Raw genomic sequence first — 17,070 nt, forward strand, 5'->3', positions numbered from 1 at the left:
CATCGCCCGTGCTCCTCCGTCGCTCCTGCTGCCGAACACTGAGAGGAGGAGGAGGAGGAGGAGGAGGAGGAGGAGGAGGAGGAGGAGGAGGAGGATGGTGCTGATGCTGAGGAGAAGAGGAAGATCCCGCTCCTCCTACCGAGAGAGGAGACCCACAGAGATGGACGGTCCCGGTGAGGACCTCGAGGAGAACAACATCAAAGTGGAGAAGGAACTAAAGGAGGAGGAGGTGGAGGAGAGAAGGATGGAGGAGCAGGAGGAGCTGGAGCCACCAAAACTGAAAACACGATGAAAAAGACAGAATCTTTTGCATAAATATATGTTTAAATTAAAGAAAATATTGAATAAACTCAGATTCTGGAAAGTAAAAAAAGCGGCAGTTAAGATAAAACGATGCATGTGTGTGTGTATGTGTGTGTGTGTGTGTCACTCACACTCCTGTCACTCAGATGTCAATCATGTCCTGTCAGCTTTATTTCTTCTCACGTTTTTCTTTCACTCGCACGTTTCACTGAAGTTTTTCAACATTTGTTTTAACGCTAGTGTTCATGGATCACGTGGTGACAGTTTTTATTTAAATACAGTTTAAAAATGAAAATATATTTTCTATTTAAAAGAAGAAACATCCTGGGGACACATTGTGAGAAAGTTCACAGGAAACAACCGAAGATCTGATAACATGGATGAAGAAAAAACAGCAAAATTGAACTTGTTATCAAAACTAAAGCCACATTTCTAACGTAATAAACTGATCATTTGAATAAAATATCATCAAGACAACAAAAGTATTATTAGTATTAGTATTATTAAGACAGAGTATTATTCCATGAATCATAGAAAATGATTGAATGAAGTCCTGAAGCTCAGCGACAGTAAGTTGGAAGGTGTGAGTAGAAAAGAAAGTGATGGACACAGAAAAGTGGAGCGTTAAACAGGACGTAGGAAGATCGTTAGAGGAGCAGCCTGGAGGAGGAGAGGAGGAGCACGGAGGTGAAGGAAAGAGTGACGGATACAGGGGAGGAGGAGGAGGAGACGCCAAAAGAGATGGAGGTGCGGGAGGAAGAAGAGTAATGGGAGTGAAGGGGAACAGCAGGAGAGGAGGTTCTGGAACAGGTGAAGATGGATGAGGGAGGAGGGAAGGTGGTGATGGAGATCAAATCAAGATTAAGAGACGGAAGGAGAGAAGGAGTGAAGGGAAGATCTGAGGAGGGAGCAGGAGAGGAGGATGATGGTGATGATGATGAAGATGACGATGATGAAGATGATGATGAAGATGATGATGATGATGATGCTGAAGATGATGAAGATGAAGATGAAGATGATGATGATGATGAAGATGATGATGAAGATGAAGATGATGTAGATGAAGATGAAGATGATGAAGATGAAGATGATGTAGATGAAGATGAAGATGAAGATGATGATGAAGATGATGATGAAGATGAAGATGATGTAGATGAAGATGAAGATGATGAAGATGAAGATGATGTAGATGAAGATGAAGATGATGAAGATGATGATGATGAAGATGATGATGAAGATGATGATGAAGATGATGTAGATGAAGATGATGTAGATGAAGATGATGAAGATGATGAAGATGAAGATGAAGATGAAAATGAAGATGATGATGAAGATGAAGATGAAGATGAAGATGAAAATGAAGATGATGATGAAGATGAAGATGAAGATAAAGATGATGATGAACATGATAAATATGATGATGAAGATGATAATAATGGTGATGAAGATGTAAAGGATAAAGATGATGATGATGATGATGAAGATGATGAATATGATGATGATGATGATGATGATAATGGTGATGAAGATGTAAAGGATAAAGATGATGAAGATGAAGATGGTGATGATGATGATTGTGACGGTGATGATGATGATGATGATGAAGATGAATATGATGATGATGATGAAGGTGATGATGATGATGAAGATGATGATGATGATGATGATGATGATGATGATGAAGATGAATATGATGAAGATGAATATGATGATGATGATGATGATGAAGGTGATGATGATGATGATGAAGATGATGATGATGATGATGATGATGATGAAGATGAAGATGAAGATGATGATGATGAAGATGATGATGATGATGAAGATGAAGATGAAAATGACGACTAAGACAGGAAGTAAAAACCTTCTTCACTAAAGATCTGGAGTCATGTGACGAGGTCGTCGTGAACAGGAACATAAAGTTTAACGAGGCCTTCAAGAGTTTGTCTCTTGTTTGAAATCTCTCAGTCAGATCATCTCCTTCTCCTCCCTCTTTCATGGTCTCCTTCTTCTCCTCCCTCGTTCATGGTCTCCTTCTTCTCCTCCCTCGTTCATGGTCTCCTTCTTCTCCCCCCTCGTTCATGGTCTCCTTCTTCTCCTCCCTCGTTCATGGTCTCCTTCTTCTCCTCCCTCGTTCATGGTCTTCTTCTCCTCCCTCGTTCATGGTCTCCTTCTTCTCCCTCTTTCATGGTCTCCTTCTTCTCCTCCCTCGTTCATAGTCTCCTTCTTCTCCTCCCTCTTTCATGGTCTCCTTCTTCTCCTCCCTCTTTCATGGTCTCCTTCTTCTCCTCCCTCGTTCATGGTCTTCTTCTCCTCCCTCGTTCATGGTCTCCTTCTTCTCCTCCCTCTTTCATGGTCTTCTTCTCCAACCTCGTTCATGGTCTCCTTCTTCTCCTCCCTCTTTCATGGTCTTCTTCTCCTCCCTCTTTCATGGTCTTCTTCTCCAACCTCGTTCATGGTCTCCTTCTTCTCCTCCCTCTTTCATGGTCTTCTTCTCCTCCCTCTTTCATGGTCTCCTTCTTCTCCTCCCTCGTTCATGGTCTTCTTCTCCTCCCTCTTTCATGGTCTTCTTCTCCAACCTCGTTCATGGTCTCCTTCTTCTCCACCCTCTTTCATGGTCTTCTTCTCCTCCCTCGTTCATGGTCTCCTTCTTCTCCTCCTCCCTCGTTTATCTCCTTCTTCTCCTCCCTCGTTCATCTTCTTCTTCTCCTCCCTCGTTCATGGTCTCCTGCTCAGAGTCTGCCGAGTCATCGTAAAATCGAGCCCCGGGATTCATCGGCTCCGACAGAGCGCGACACTGGTGTGTGTTCCAGGGGGCGCCGGTGAGTCAGAGGTCACGACGTCGCTTCACCTTCAAGTCGTGTCAGAACATGAAGACGAGTCGTCGAGGTCGTGGCGTGAATACAAACCACTGATGATGATGATGAAAGTTCAGACTCCGACCGTGGGAAAGACCGAAGATTTCGTAACTTCTCCATCTGATGATGCAACAGGAGCGAGTCCACGGGTCAAAGGTTAAACATCTCCTGACTCTCGGATCTCATCTCGTTCTCTGAGGGCGACGTGGAGCTCGTGAGGAAACACTTAAACACACACGTCTGACCTTTGACCTTGACCCCAACTATGTCTTTGATCTCACATCAGAGATTTTTAAGCCACAAATATCACGAGCATTACTAGTTACTTAGAGAACAGTAGGGGGCGCCCTCAGCTTAAAAATGATGTGAGGTTTCAATAGAATAGCTTTTCAAAGCAATAGATTATAGAGCAGAGAGTGACATCTAGTGGGCTCAGGAGATAATGACAGTTTCATGAAGCTTCGTCGACACATCACTAGCGGAAACAAACAAACATAGAACCTCCTCATCGACTTCACAATTTATTCATTTTCTACCACTTGTTCCCTTTTAGGGGTCACGCAGGCGGCTGGAGTCTGTCCCAGTTTCTTTGGGCGAGAGGCGGGGGACACCCTGGACAGGATGCCAGTCTCTCGAAAAAGACACACAACCCTCGACACACACTCATACCTACTGATAATTTCCTCAAGTTCTCAATCGACCTCTGTATGTTTTTGGACTGTGGGAGGAAACCGGAGTGCCCGGAGTAAACCCACGGGAATATACACACTCCACACAGAAAGGTCACAAGTTGACTCCCTCCTGACCTGGGGGGAGGGAGTCAACTTGTGCGCCACCGTGTGGCCGTAACAACAACAATACCATGGTGTTAAAGCAACAGTCAAGCTAACGCTAATTACTCTGCTGTGTTATTTTAGAAGGAATGGAAACAAAAGCAATAACATGTTTCTGAAGACTGTGGTCTGCAGCCAGGTGAGGTACCTGGTCAGGTGATCTACTAGATGGAGGGCTCGTGGCAGACCCCCCCCCCCCAACATAGTGGAGAGATGGTCATCAACTGAACTATTGATTTCTCAAGTTTCATACAAAGAAGCAGTTTGATTATTGCAGGACCTGATTAAAGCTAAACGAACGACTTGTATTAAGTAAGTAGGTGCTCTAGTAGAAGAACTCACATTTCTCCGATCCTTAAAACTCTTCACTGGCTGCCAGTTTCTTTCAGGATCAACTTTAAAATTCTTACTTTCAGATCTATTCATGGTCAGACTCCTCCTTACATCCAAAAACAAAAACATCTCACGACAGCAGTGACTCAGATTGGGGGGGGGGGGTTTGCAGAATTTGGAGATTACACGCCGGCATCCCAGATGGATAAGGGTTTTCTTTTCTAGGGATGTCTGGGTTTCCCTCCGGTCCAGGGAGTCGGAGGTCACTCCGATGACGCAGATGTGAAGAGTCTATATTCCACGAACAAACCCGTCTGTTTGGATTTGGTGTAAAAGCAGATAAAGGAGAGCGTCGCCATGGTTACCGAGGGCACCCCCCGATCCCTTTGACTGCGTGACTGCACAGTTTTTTTGATGTTCCATCTCGTACGAGGTGGAGATAATTCCTTTAGAAACACTCGCTGTCAGCCGGGCTGGCAGGTTTCCTCTCTTAATCCTCTCCAGCCTTCTTTGTTTACCAGCAAAACAACTTTCTCTTCCTGGACCGTTACCACAGATTGTTGGTTCGCCTTCTCCCCAGAAACCGACCCGAGCCCTTCACGAGAGTCTGACGAGATCAGATGGTGCATCAATATTCACCGCGCTGTGACGGACAGGTGAGAGCGAGCGAACATCAAATACTTCCCGTAAAAATCCCCGGCAACAGAGGAAACCCTCGGGAGGCCAAAGATAACCCGGGTTCTGTGCACTCGACTCACGCGGCGACGCCGGCGGACGAACGAACGACGTCTGTTCTGACGTTCATTGAAGCTAAAGGTGCCTTTTCAAATATTAACAGCGGCGGGTCAGAGACGTGTTTTCACAGGAGGTGCAGAGAGATTTTTAAAAACTTTTCGGGGAGAGAAAAAACTCAGACAAATAGCTTTTTGCTTTTAAAAAAAAAAAAAAAAAAAGTATATGCTGTATCTGGCAACAGCTCAAAGGAGTAGCCAAGACATTGAGGGGAGTCAGAAACAATCGTTTCAATCTTGTGTCTTTAAAATACTGATGACGCTTCATGAAACAGTGTCAGGACCGTAGGGGGCGCCCTCAGCTTAAAAATGATGTGAGGCTTCAATAGAATAGCTTTTTAAAGCGATGGATTATAGAGCAAAGAGTGACATCTAGTGGACCTCAGGAGATAATGACACTGTTTCATGAAGCTTCATCGACACATCACTAATATATTTCATCCGCTCTAAATAGCTTGAGTGAATAATCAGATCATATTTAGCAAAACAAGTTATTTTTTTAGTGAATGGTATATAAAGATTGATCATCATAATAGGGTTAATTTTTTTTTGGTCTATCTTTTTTTTCACTTTTACTTTTTACTGTTTTTGGCTTTTGGTAGTGATGTGTCGAGGAAGTTTCATGAAACAGTGTCATATTCTTCAGAGGACAGTAGGGGGCGCCCTCATCCTAAAAATGATGTGAGGTTTCAATAGAATAGCTTTTTAAAGCGATAAGATTATAGATCAAAGATTGACATCTAGTGGACTCAGGAAATAATGACACTGTTTCATGAAGCTTCATCGACACGTCACTAATATATTTCATCCGCTCTAAATAGCTGGAGTGAATAATCTGATCATATTTAGCAAAACAAGTTATTTTTCTAGTGAATAGTATATAAAGATTGATCATCATAATAGGCTTTATTTTTTTTTGGTCTATCTTTTTTTTCACTTTTACTCTTTACTGTTTTTGGCTTTTGGTAGTGATGTGTCGATGAAGCTTCATGAAACAGTGTCATATTCTTCAGAGGACAGTAGGGGGCGCCCTCAGCTTAAAAAACATGTGAGGTTTCAATAGAATAACTTTTCAAAGCAATAGATTATAGAGCAAAGAGTGACATCTAGTGGACTCAGGAGATAATGACACTGTTTCATGAAGCTTCATCGACACGTCACTAATATATTTCATCCGCTCTAAATAGCTTGAGTGAATAATCAGATCATATTTAGCAAAACAAGTTATTTTTTTAGTGAATAGTATATAAAGATTGATCATCATAATAGGCTTTATTTTTTTTTGGTCTATCTTTTTTTTCACTTTTACTTTTTTTGGCTTTTGGTAGTGATGTGTCGAGGAAGCTTCATGAAACAGTGTCATATTCTTCAGAGGACAGTAGGGGGCGCCCTCATCCTAAAAATGATGTGAGGTTTCAATAGAATAGCTTTTTAAAGCGATAGATTATAGAGCAAAGAGTGACATCTAGTGGACTCAGGAGATAATGACACTGTTTCATGAAGCTTCATCGACACAAAAATTTAAAGCACTACAAAGGATAGAACACGTTTCTAGCTCCCCCTACTGTCGAGACAGTAAACAGTAGACTAGTCGGGTTAAGTAGCGAGTACTTGTGTTGAGGTCCTGGATCTGGTCGAGTGTGCGACACAAGTATTAACTTATTTAGTATTTAAGTTTGAGGAGCTACGACCGGGTGTGAAGTCAGTGCTTGAAGGGATCACTTTGAAGAAGTCAGACGTGACAGTTTGGTGTCATGATGTCGACTCAGACGCGTGAGTCAAAGTGTGTCGTCGACGGGTCATTTCTTTGTGTTGCATCGACATCGTTGTCATCGTCGGCACCGACGCACAAACCTTCGACTCAAACTCCTGCGTTTTTTTTAATCAAACGTTTGATTTCGTCTCTTGACTCATGTGAGTCGGACGTGTTCGCGATGGTTTTAATCCTCTGTGACGACTCTTTGTTTCCTTTGAGTCAGAGTCGTCGGTTCAAATCCCTCTCACTCGTCTCACAGGTTGTGTACCTGTTGAAGTGTGTAACAACTCGTTAGCATCTAGCGTTAGCTAGCAAGTACTCTTGAGCAAGGCGACACGGAACTCACACAAACAGAAGCTCTGCAAAAACAACTTTTATTAGGAAAAAAAATACTTTGTTGTGTGTTTTTTTGTGTGTGTGTGTGTGTGTACGTGTGTATGTGTGGTACAGTCCAGTTACTAGTGTGTATTTGAGATTTAAATTTGTGTTTTTGAGTGAATATATTGTGTGTTTGTTCGTGTTGTGATTGTGTTTTCTTGTATAAAAATGTGTGTGTGTGTGTGTGAAACAGGATGTAAACAACAGAGTGTGTGCGTCTAGGTGGGCTTTGTGAGCAGCTGCGTGGAAAAGTCGTACAAATCCTTGTTGACCTTCTTCAGCGTCTGAACTTCTTCCTCCAGCTCGGCCACTCGCACCTTGGTGTTCTCACCGTCTCCGAACACGGACTGGAAAACAAATAAATAAAAGTTTAATAGTGCGACTGTGTGTCGTCACAAACATGAACCAGTGGCTTCCGTCTCCTCGAACACGGCGCCGGTTCCATCTGTATTTCAAACATGGCCGCCGAGCGTCTCACCTTGTCGGTCACGGCGTTCATCAGAGAGTTGAGCTTGTCTGCCTTCTGCAGGTACGTCTCGCCCTCCTCCTGAGACACGAGTACAACACTTTAACACGGTCGCGCCACACGCTGGAAATCATAACATTATGACCACCTGAGAATGAAAGGAACTTCAAGGAAACATTAAACGAAAGTAAATGTGGAACAAAAGCTTTAAGAACTGATGTTTTTAAGATTTTAACAAAGTGTCAAATAAATGCTAAAAACAATCTTTAAATATAAACTTGTTTAGGTTCTTCTCATGTGGAGCTTCAATACAAGATGGACGTCCCACACCAGCTACATTAAAATGAACAAACATTTTTGTCTTCAAGTGTAACTATCAGGTAAATATTGCAAGCGTTTCCAGAGTACGTAAAGCCTACTGTATACACTGGAAGCGATCGCGATATTTACCCGAAGTACTTCTGGTTTATAGACCTCGTATTATTTAAATAACTGCCACAACCGAGTGTAAAATATAGACTTATTTAAGTTTTTCATGAACAATTATTCTTGTCGAGGCTTCAATCCAAGATGGACGTTACAGACGAGCTGTATTTGGAGGTATTTGGATGTTTTTAAGTGTCTTTTTGGACGAAGATGAAGACGAAGACAACTGAGCTCCAGTCGCTACATTAAAATGAACAAACATTTTTGTCTATAACTCAGAACAGATTAGTCTGAAAATAATCGACATGAGGGCGAGTAGAAAATGTGAATTTTAGGCTAACTTTGACATCATCACACGCCTACTTTCTTCTGCTTCTCATCTACCTGCCCCTGCTCACCTGTGCGTAGAGTCCCAGCCGGATGCAAACTTCTCCGGAGTCCTCGGCTCCCTCGGTCGTGTGGACGTGTCGACTGAACCGAGGTAAGGGGACGGCGGGACGACTGTCGGGGAGGAACATGTTCGCCGGAGCCACCATGATGAAGGCGTTCGTCACCGGACCTGGAGAGAACAGACAGGATTCATTAGAGGCGAGTAGACGGAAGTTGAATCTTCCTCTTCAAGACACAGTAAGTTCCTCATCATGACCATGTTTTCAACTCATTACTTTATAAAGTTGCTCTGAAATCTGGACGAACGAGAGGTTACGAGAGTCCATTATGATGTAATAATGGCTTCACTCCTCCTCCAGCCAGTTGTAATCACGCCCCGCTTTGTTTATCCAATGAGTCCCTGGGTGGTGGAGACTTCCTGGATTGATGATGCACGTTGACAAACCTCCATGCTTGACCAATCACAGCAGAGTGAGTGTGGTTATGGTCAACAAGATTTCATCTCCAGAAAGTGTTTTCAGTGGGCGGAGATTAAGATCATTTTCTAATGTCAATATTTCAATGAAGAGAGTTTTGTACAAACACACACTAATGACACAATAGAGTCACACATCACAACAACACACACACTGATGATACAATAGAGTCACACATCACAACAACACACACACACTGATGATACAATAGAGTCACACATCACAACAACACACACACACAGATACAATAGAGTCACACATCACAACAACACACACACACAGATACAATAGTCACACATCACAACAACACACACACACAGATACAATAGAGTCACACATCACAACAACACACACACACACAGATACAATAGAGTCACACATCACAACAACACACACACAGATACAATAGTCACACATCACAACAACACACACACACAGATACAATAGAGTCACACATCACAACAACACACACACACAGATACAATAGAGTCACACATCACAACAACACACAGATACAATAGAGTCACACATCACAACAACACACACACACTGATGATACAATAGAGTCACAAATCACAACAACACACACACACAGATACAATAGAGTCACACATCACAACAACACACACACACTGATGATACAATAGAGTCACAAATCACAACAACACACACACACTGATGATACAATAGAGTCACACATCACAACAACACACACACACAGATACAATAGTCACACATCACAACAACACACACACACAGATACAATAGAGTCACACATCACAACAACACACACACACACAGATACAATAGAGTCACACATCACAACAACACACACACACACAGATACAATAGTCACACATCACAACAACACACACACACAGATACAATAGAGTCACACATCACAACAACACACACACACAGATACAATAGAGTCACACATCACAACAACACACAGATACAATAGAGTCACACATCACAACAACACACACACACTGATGATACAATAGAGTCACAAATCACAACAACACACACACACTGATGATACAATAGAGTCATACATCACAACAACACACACACACAGATACAATAGAGTCACACATCACAACAACACATTAGAGGAACTTTCAAATCACGTCTTCACTCTGACTCTTGGTTTTTTCAATAAACGCTTGAACGACTGGAACATTATCTGCAGAAGGATCTCCTGCTGTATCACTTCATCACCAGATGATGAAATCCTCAGCGGAGGAACTTCAGACGAGCGTCGGGAAGTAAATAAATGCCACGAACGGGGGATTTTGGGTCAGACCGGGTCGTCCGGCTCAGATCAATAGACAAGCGTCAGGAGCGAAGTGATGGAAGAAAACAAACACTGGGATTAGAGAGCGAAGAGATGAAAGACGGCGATGACGTGAGAATCTCTTCTCTGACTTTCATCACCAGCAGCGAGTCAACGAACGAACGAACGAACGAACTCGTATTCATGGGAACCGTCCGGCGACAGACGTGTGGAACGATGACGAACCTCTGGAGACGAAGCGATGGAGCCGAACCCCCTGGAATCATCCATGACGGTCCGACTCCATCATTCATCGTTGACGCACGAGCGACTCCTTTTCATCACGTCGTGTGAACGTCTCACTTCAGAACGTAATTCACTTTCCTGGGGTCGTCGCCGCCGCACCTGGATCCACGAGAGCCTTCGTTTGTCGCTCACTTTTTAATTAGCTCGTGGCTAAGAAGCCTCCGCTGTGTCGGCGCCGAATTAAAGGTAATAAGCCGCTGACGGGACTTGAGAATTGGGTGTTTAAAGAAAAAGGGCTCGGCAGGAAAGTCTTCGGGGCGTGCCCCCCCCCCCCCACTGAGAGCCAACATGGCCGCCGGGGGGCAATTGACCCCACAAATGTTCCGCCCACCGCCGCGGAGATAATACAAACAACATTAACCGAGTGCGGCGATCGAGGCAGGATTTCTAAAACCTCCGCTCAACATGGTGAGATGGAAGTGCAGGTGAATAACAGTCTCTCTCTCTTATCTTGTATGAACGCTTCCTGCTTGAATCTTTGCTCGGACGGACGCTGGTGTGTCGAGTTCTAGGGAAACGTTTCAAACCTTTCAAGCCGAGAGGTTCCTTCGGTTCCAAAATGCGCTGGAGTCAGGAGCCAGTTTATCCTGCTCTGGGCTCGAACGAAGATGGTTTGAAAGAGGGAGTTCAGGAGAACATCTCCACTAGCTTCTCTCAACGGAGGTGGAGGTCTCAGGCATCTCTTGGCTCTCTCCTTAGGAACCCCAACTGGGATCATTCGTGGGTCACACCTGGCCGGGCAGTAAGGGGTCAACAGCCCTCTCTGCTCTGTCCGTGAAGGTTCTCCTTCATCAGGGTCATGGTGGTCCAAGTGTTTCGAAAGCGACTCAACTGGACTGTGTAGAGTTTTAGGAGGTTTCACTTCTCATCCAAGAAGTTTCTTCAGTTCCAAATGCACTGACCCTGATGAAGGAGAACCTTCACGGACAGACCGGAGAGGGTTGTTGACCTTCACTGATGTATCATACTGGCTCCTAACTCCAGTGCATTTGGAACTGAAGGAACCTCTCGGACAAACTCGGACAACCCTCCTCAGGTGTTCACGACCCTCACCAGGTCCTAGAAACCTGACAGGATTTCAGCCGATACATTGACTCAAACTCCTCCTAGTGGTCACTGTTCCTGCCCTTAGAAGGATGTAGACTGGCTCCTAACTCCAGCTCATTAGAACTGAAGAAGCTTCTCGGATGAGAAGTGAAACGTCCTCCTACAACTCCAAAGTCCAGTGGATTCACTTTGAAACCACTTGAATAAGGACCCACATGGTGAACTCTACTGTAGCAGGACTGCAGGTCTCCAAGCTCTACTGTTGAACTTGTGTATTAGTGTTTCGTCGGATAGTCTAAGGATGATTGTGTTTTTCCTACGCGCCTCGAACTCATCGCCCTCGTCTCCGTGAGGTCCATGTTTCGTTGACGCTTGTCCACGTCTTGAAACGCTGACATTAGCATCTTCCACAAAATCCTTGTAGCCGTCGTGACCGGTTTGACTCGCACCTGGTGGAACCCGAAGCTTCTCGGTGGAGGATCATGAACTCTTTACGCTTCATTCATCATTTCAAGAGTGGTCAGATGGTTCTGAAGCCCCCTGGTGGACAACGATATCAACACGTTGCTAATCTTTTTCGCTAAACTGCACAAAACCAAATGTCGTTTTTCGGTCTATTCAAGGTCCGACAGCGTCTCCTCAAAACCACGATGATGAAGAAGAGCTTTTACAAGCCGGTGTTTTCATCCACTTGAGAAGGTGAGCTCGGGAATAAATCCACTGTATGATTTCTTCATCCCTCGCTTTGGATTCTTCTGATGTCACAGGATGGTTTTCCTGCGCCAACACCGGATCCATCCTCACGGCGTCCGGTCACGCCGGATTCTAAAGTCCTCTCCTTAATCCCGTGTATCAGAACCATGATGAAATCCTGCCTCTGGTTCTTCCTCCACCGTTTCTCTCGGAGGTGAAGAATCAATTCACTCGTTTTCTGTTGCAATTCTGTGGATTGAACTCGGGCTTCGCTCGCAAACACCCGGGATTGGGAACGGAACCAGCAGGTGATGATTCATGCGTCAGGAGGAAAAAGAAAGGCTGGTATGCGCCGGTGAAAAGGAAGTCGTCAGCTGACACGGTGACATCACGGGCGAGACGAACCCGAGCCCGCCGGCGTCCCGCAGATCAAAGCGAGGAGGAATCTTCTTCAATTGCTAACCTGAAATAACCCGAGCGAGGAGCCCGCGGACCCATCCGAGCCGCCGCCTGTTTAAGTACGAGATCAAATTCAGCCCAACATTATCGGAGCTCATCACATAAAGGGAGCTCGAGTCAACGAGCGTTAACCTTTTCACCGGCGGAGCTGCTGCACGAAGGTTTAAAAAAAAGGGTCGACCAACAAAAACACGTCCGGAGGAACCGAGGGGAACAAAAGTTAGTTTCAGAACCACCGGCCATGAAGCTCTGAGGCACGAGCAAACGTAGAACTGAGAGAACGTTTGTTGAAACTAATCACTATTAATGTTAGCTAAGAAACAGTGACACAAAACACAGGATTTTAATCACATTATTTAGCCATTTAAAGTGTTTAGAAACTGTGGAAGTAGATCAGTGCAGTTGAACGGTCGAATTTAACATCTCTTTTTTAAAATAAATAAAATTAAAATAAATAATTTGAATATTAAAAGGTTGGATTTTTTAAATAATCGAAAAAGATTCTAAATTGATTTTTTAAAAATTCACAGATAGAGTTTGATATTCTAATTTCAATAATTTAAGTAAGTAAGTAAGTAAGTCATTTTTATTTGTATAGCGCTTTTCTAGACCAGGGTCACAAAGCGCTTAAACAATCAAAACAATATTCAATAAAGTATATACTTTAAAGGTCAAGATAAAACTGATAACACAACAGGAGTTCCAGAAAATGAAAATGAACAAATAAAAACGTCTTAAGATGTTTCTTGAAAGAGTCAGTAGATCCATCAATTTAGAAATGAAAATTTTAGATCATTTTGAATTTGTAGCCTTTTAAAATTCATTATAAAAATGTCAAAGTGTTTAAAATCCAATATAAATGCTGGTATAACAGAGTCACCAGACAAAAACCAAACAAGCTACTTGATCGTACTTTCAGCCAATCATGTGACACATAGACGATCATGTGACAACATCAAAACTAATTACATATTTTCCTGACAATGTGTCAACTCTGTTTTAAGGTCTGGAGTTTAAAAAAGTATTTCTCTACATCTCAAGATCACGACAATCGGTCTGTATAAGAGTTTGTTTGCCGAGGGGTCTGAACCTCATTAACTCACACAGTGAGTGACATCTTTTGGAGTCGCAGGTTCGAAACCCACGCTTGACTTCTAGCGTTGTGATGTTTAAAAATGAGCTCAGATTTGTTGAGCAAGAATCTCTTTATGACGCTTGTTCTGCGAAAAAGGAAGGAATTTTATGAAGAAAATTTGAACACAATTTAGAAAGTACCTTTTTATCGTGTCACCAGATAATGTCAAACACGACACCGCTTGGAAAAAAAAGTCAAGGGTAGGTTTCATCGTCATCAACACAAGGGATACAACAAAAACATTTGTTTTCAGACCTGTGGGTCAACTTGACCCAGAGACAACACCAGGAATACCACAAAAACATTTGTTTTCGGGCCTTCGGGTCACCTTGACCTAGAGATAACACAAGGGATACCACAAACAGATTTGTTTTCAGACCTGTGGGTCAACTTGACCCAGAGACAACACCAGGAATACCACAAAAACATTTGTTTTCGGGCCTTCGGGTCACCTTGACCTAGAGACAACACAAGGGATACCACAAACACGTTTGTTTTCTGGCCTTCGGGTCACCTTGACCAAGAGACAACACAAGGGATACCTCAAATACATTTGTTTTCTGGCCTTCGGGTCAACTTGACCAAGAGACAACACAAGGGATACCTCAAACACATTTGTTTTCTGGCCTTCGGGTCAACTTGACCTAGAGACAACACAAAGGATACCTCAATCACATTTGTTTTCGGGCCTTCGGGTCAACTTGACCAAGAGACAACACAAGGGATACCTCAATCACATTTGTTTTCGGGCCTTCGGGTCAACTTGACCAAGAGACAACACAAGGGATACCTCAATCACATTTGTTTTCTGGCCTTCGGGTCGACTTGACCTAGAGACAACACAAGGGATACCTCAATCACATTTGTTTTCTGGCCTTCGGGTCAACTTGACCCAGAGACAACACAAAGGATACCTCAATCACATTTGTTTTCTGGCCTTCGGGTCAACTTGACCTAGAGACAACACAAAGGATACCTCAAACACATTTGTTTTCTGGCCTTCGGGTCAACTTGACCAAGAGACAACACAAGACAAAGTACAAGGTAAAATACTTCAACATCTTGTCTCCACTATTGGAAACAATGGCGCAGATTAAATGAGGACAAACTAATGCAGCAGTCATTACGACTCGTACTAAAGAGCGTCACCTCCTGCCGCTGCCCACGAGCAGAACAAAACATCCTCCAGAAAGTGATTCCACCACCTATCGCGGGAAACACTCGGGCTGCGAACCCAAACTTGTTTTTCATTTCATCGCTTACTCTGCTCTGAACGTCACCAGATTTGGCTCCAGGGTTTAAAGAAACTCTCCACTTCAATTTAGAACGGCAGCGATTCACCAGCTTCAACTTTTGAACCGCCGAGCCGCTCTTTGATTGGCCCATTTCTGTCAATCCTCCGCAGACAGACTGTGATGCCCGGGACCGGCAGCCGGCTTCTGAAGAGGTGATTAGAAAACCACATAAAAGGAGGGTCGGCTCGTGGAAACACCCGCACGAGCGTCGCCTTCCTCTCTGGACCAGGAAGAATAAAAGACACTTCAGAGGCGACACTTGACGACGCTCAGTGAGTTCCTGCTGTTCAGCGACACACACAGATCTCAACGGGTCAAGTCAGGAGAGTATGACCAGCGTTGGCACGGTGCCAGGGCGGTTTTTGATGACATCATCAAAGTGTTTACCATGACAGTCTTTTACATAGTGAGCAGGGATTATTAACCAATGGTTTCGCAGATTATTGTCAGTTTGTATCGTTACTTTGAAGCTGTAGATTATTGTCTTTTTTTAATCTCATGTTGTTGAACTTTGTACGTCTAATATAGAAGCATTTTTTAAATAACTGGAGCATAAACTCAAATAACTGGACTATAAACTCAAATAACTGAACTATAAACTCAAATAACTTGACCATAAACTCAAATAACTGGACTATAAACTCAAATAACTGAACTATAAACTCAAATAACTTGACCATAAACTCAAATAACTGGACTATAAACTCAAATAACTGAACTATAAACTCAAATAACTTGACCATAAACTCAAATAACTGGACTATAAACTCAAATAACTGGACCATAAACTCAAAGAACTGAGCTTTAAATTCAAATAACTTGACTTTAAACAAAAGAAAAATGGACCATAAACTCAAATAACTGGACCATTAACTCAAATAACTGGACTTTAAACTGATAAAACTGGACCATAAACTCAAATAACTGGACCATTAACTCAAGTAACTGGACCATTAACTCAAATAACTGGACTTTAAACTGATAAAACTGGACCATAAACTCAAATAACTGGACCATTAACTCAAGTAACTGGACCATTAACTCAAATAACTGGACTTTAAACTGATAAAACTGGACCATAAACTCAAATAACTGGACCATTAACTCAAATAACTGGACCATAAACTCAAATAACTGGACCATTAACTCAAATAACTGGACTTTAAACTGATAAAACTGGACCATTAACTCAAATAACTGGACTTTAAACTGATAAAACTGGACCATAAACTCAAATAACTGGACCATTAACTCAAATAATTGGACCATTAACTCAAATAACTGGACTTTAAACTGATAAAACTGGAAGATAAACTCAAATAACTGGACTTTAAACTGATAAAACTGGACCATAAACTCAAATAACCGGACCATTAACTCAAATAACTGGACCATTAACTCAAATAACTGGACTTTAAACTGATAAAACTGGACCATAAACTCAAATAACTGGACCATTAACTCAAATAACTGGACTTTAAACTGATAAAACTGGACCATAAACTCAAATAACTGGACCATTAACTCAAATAACTGGACTTTAAACTGATGAAACTGGACCATAAACTCAAATAACTGGACCATTAACTCAAATAACTGGACCATTAACTCAAATAACTGGACTTTAAACTGATAAAACTGGAAGATAAACTCAAATAACTGGACTTTAAACTGATAAAACTGGACCATAAACTCAAATAACTGGACCATTAACTCAAATAACTGGACTTTAAACTGATAAAACTGGACCATAAACTCAAATAACTGGACTTTAAACTGATAAAACTGGACCATTAACTCAAATAACTGGACTTTAAACGGATAAAACTGGACCATAAACTCAAAT

The 17,070-nt window shown here is 42.7% G+C and overlaps 1 protein-coding gene across 1 annotated transcript in view; it reads right to left on the minus strand.

The window, feature by feature from the left end:
• Positions 1–7,232: 7,232 nt before the first annotated feature.
• The window catches only part of wdr18 (WD repeat domain 18), a 58,823-nt gene continuing 48,985 nt past the window's right edge, over positions 7,233–17,070 (minus strand). The window contains exons 8-10 of the mRNA XM_087783352.1: positions 8,543–8,703; positions 7,731–7,799; positions 7,233–7,599 (exon numbers count right to left, since the gene is read on the minus strand). Coding sequence (XP_087639478.1) covers positions 7,471–7,599; positions 7,731–7,799; positions 8,543–8,703 — 359 coding nt within the window. The 3' untranslated portion in view covers positions 7,233–7,470. The remainder of the gene's footprint in view (positions 7,600–7,730; positions 7,800–8,542; positions 8,704–17,070) is intronic.

The sequence above is a fragment of the Callionymus lyra genome, chromosome 2, assembly GCF_982586985.1.
Source record: "Callionymus lyra chromosome 2, fCalLyr1.hap1.1, whole genome shotgun sequence".
NCBI classification, from domain to species: domain Eukaryota; kingdom Metazoa; phylum Chordata; class Actinopteri; order Syngnathiformes; family Callionymidae; genus Callionymus; species Callionymus lyra.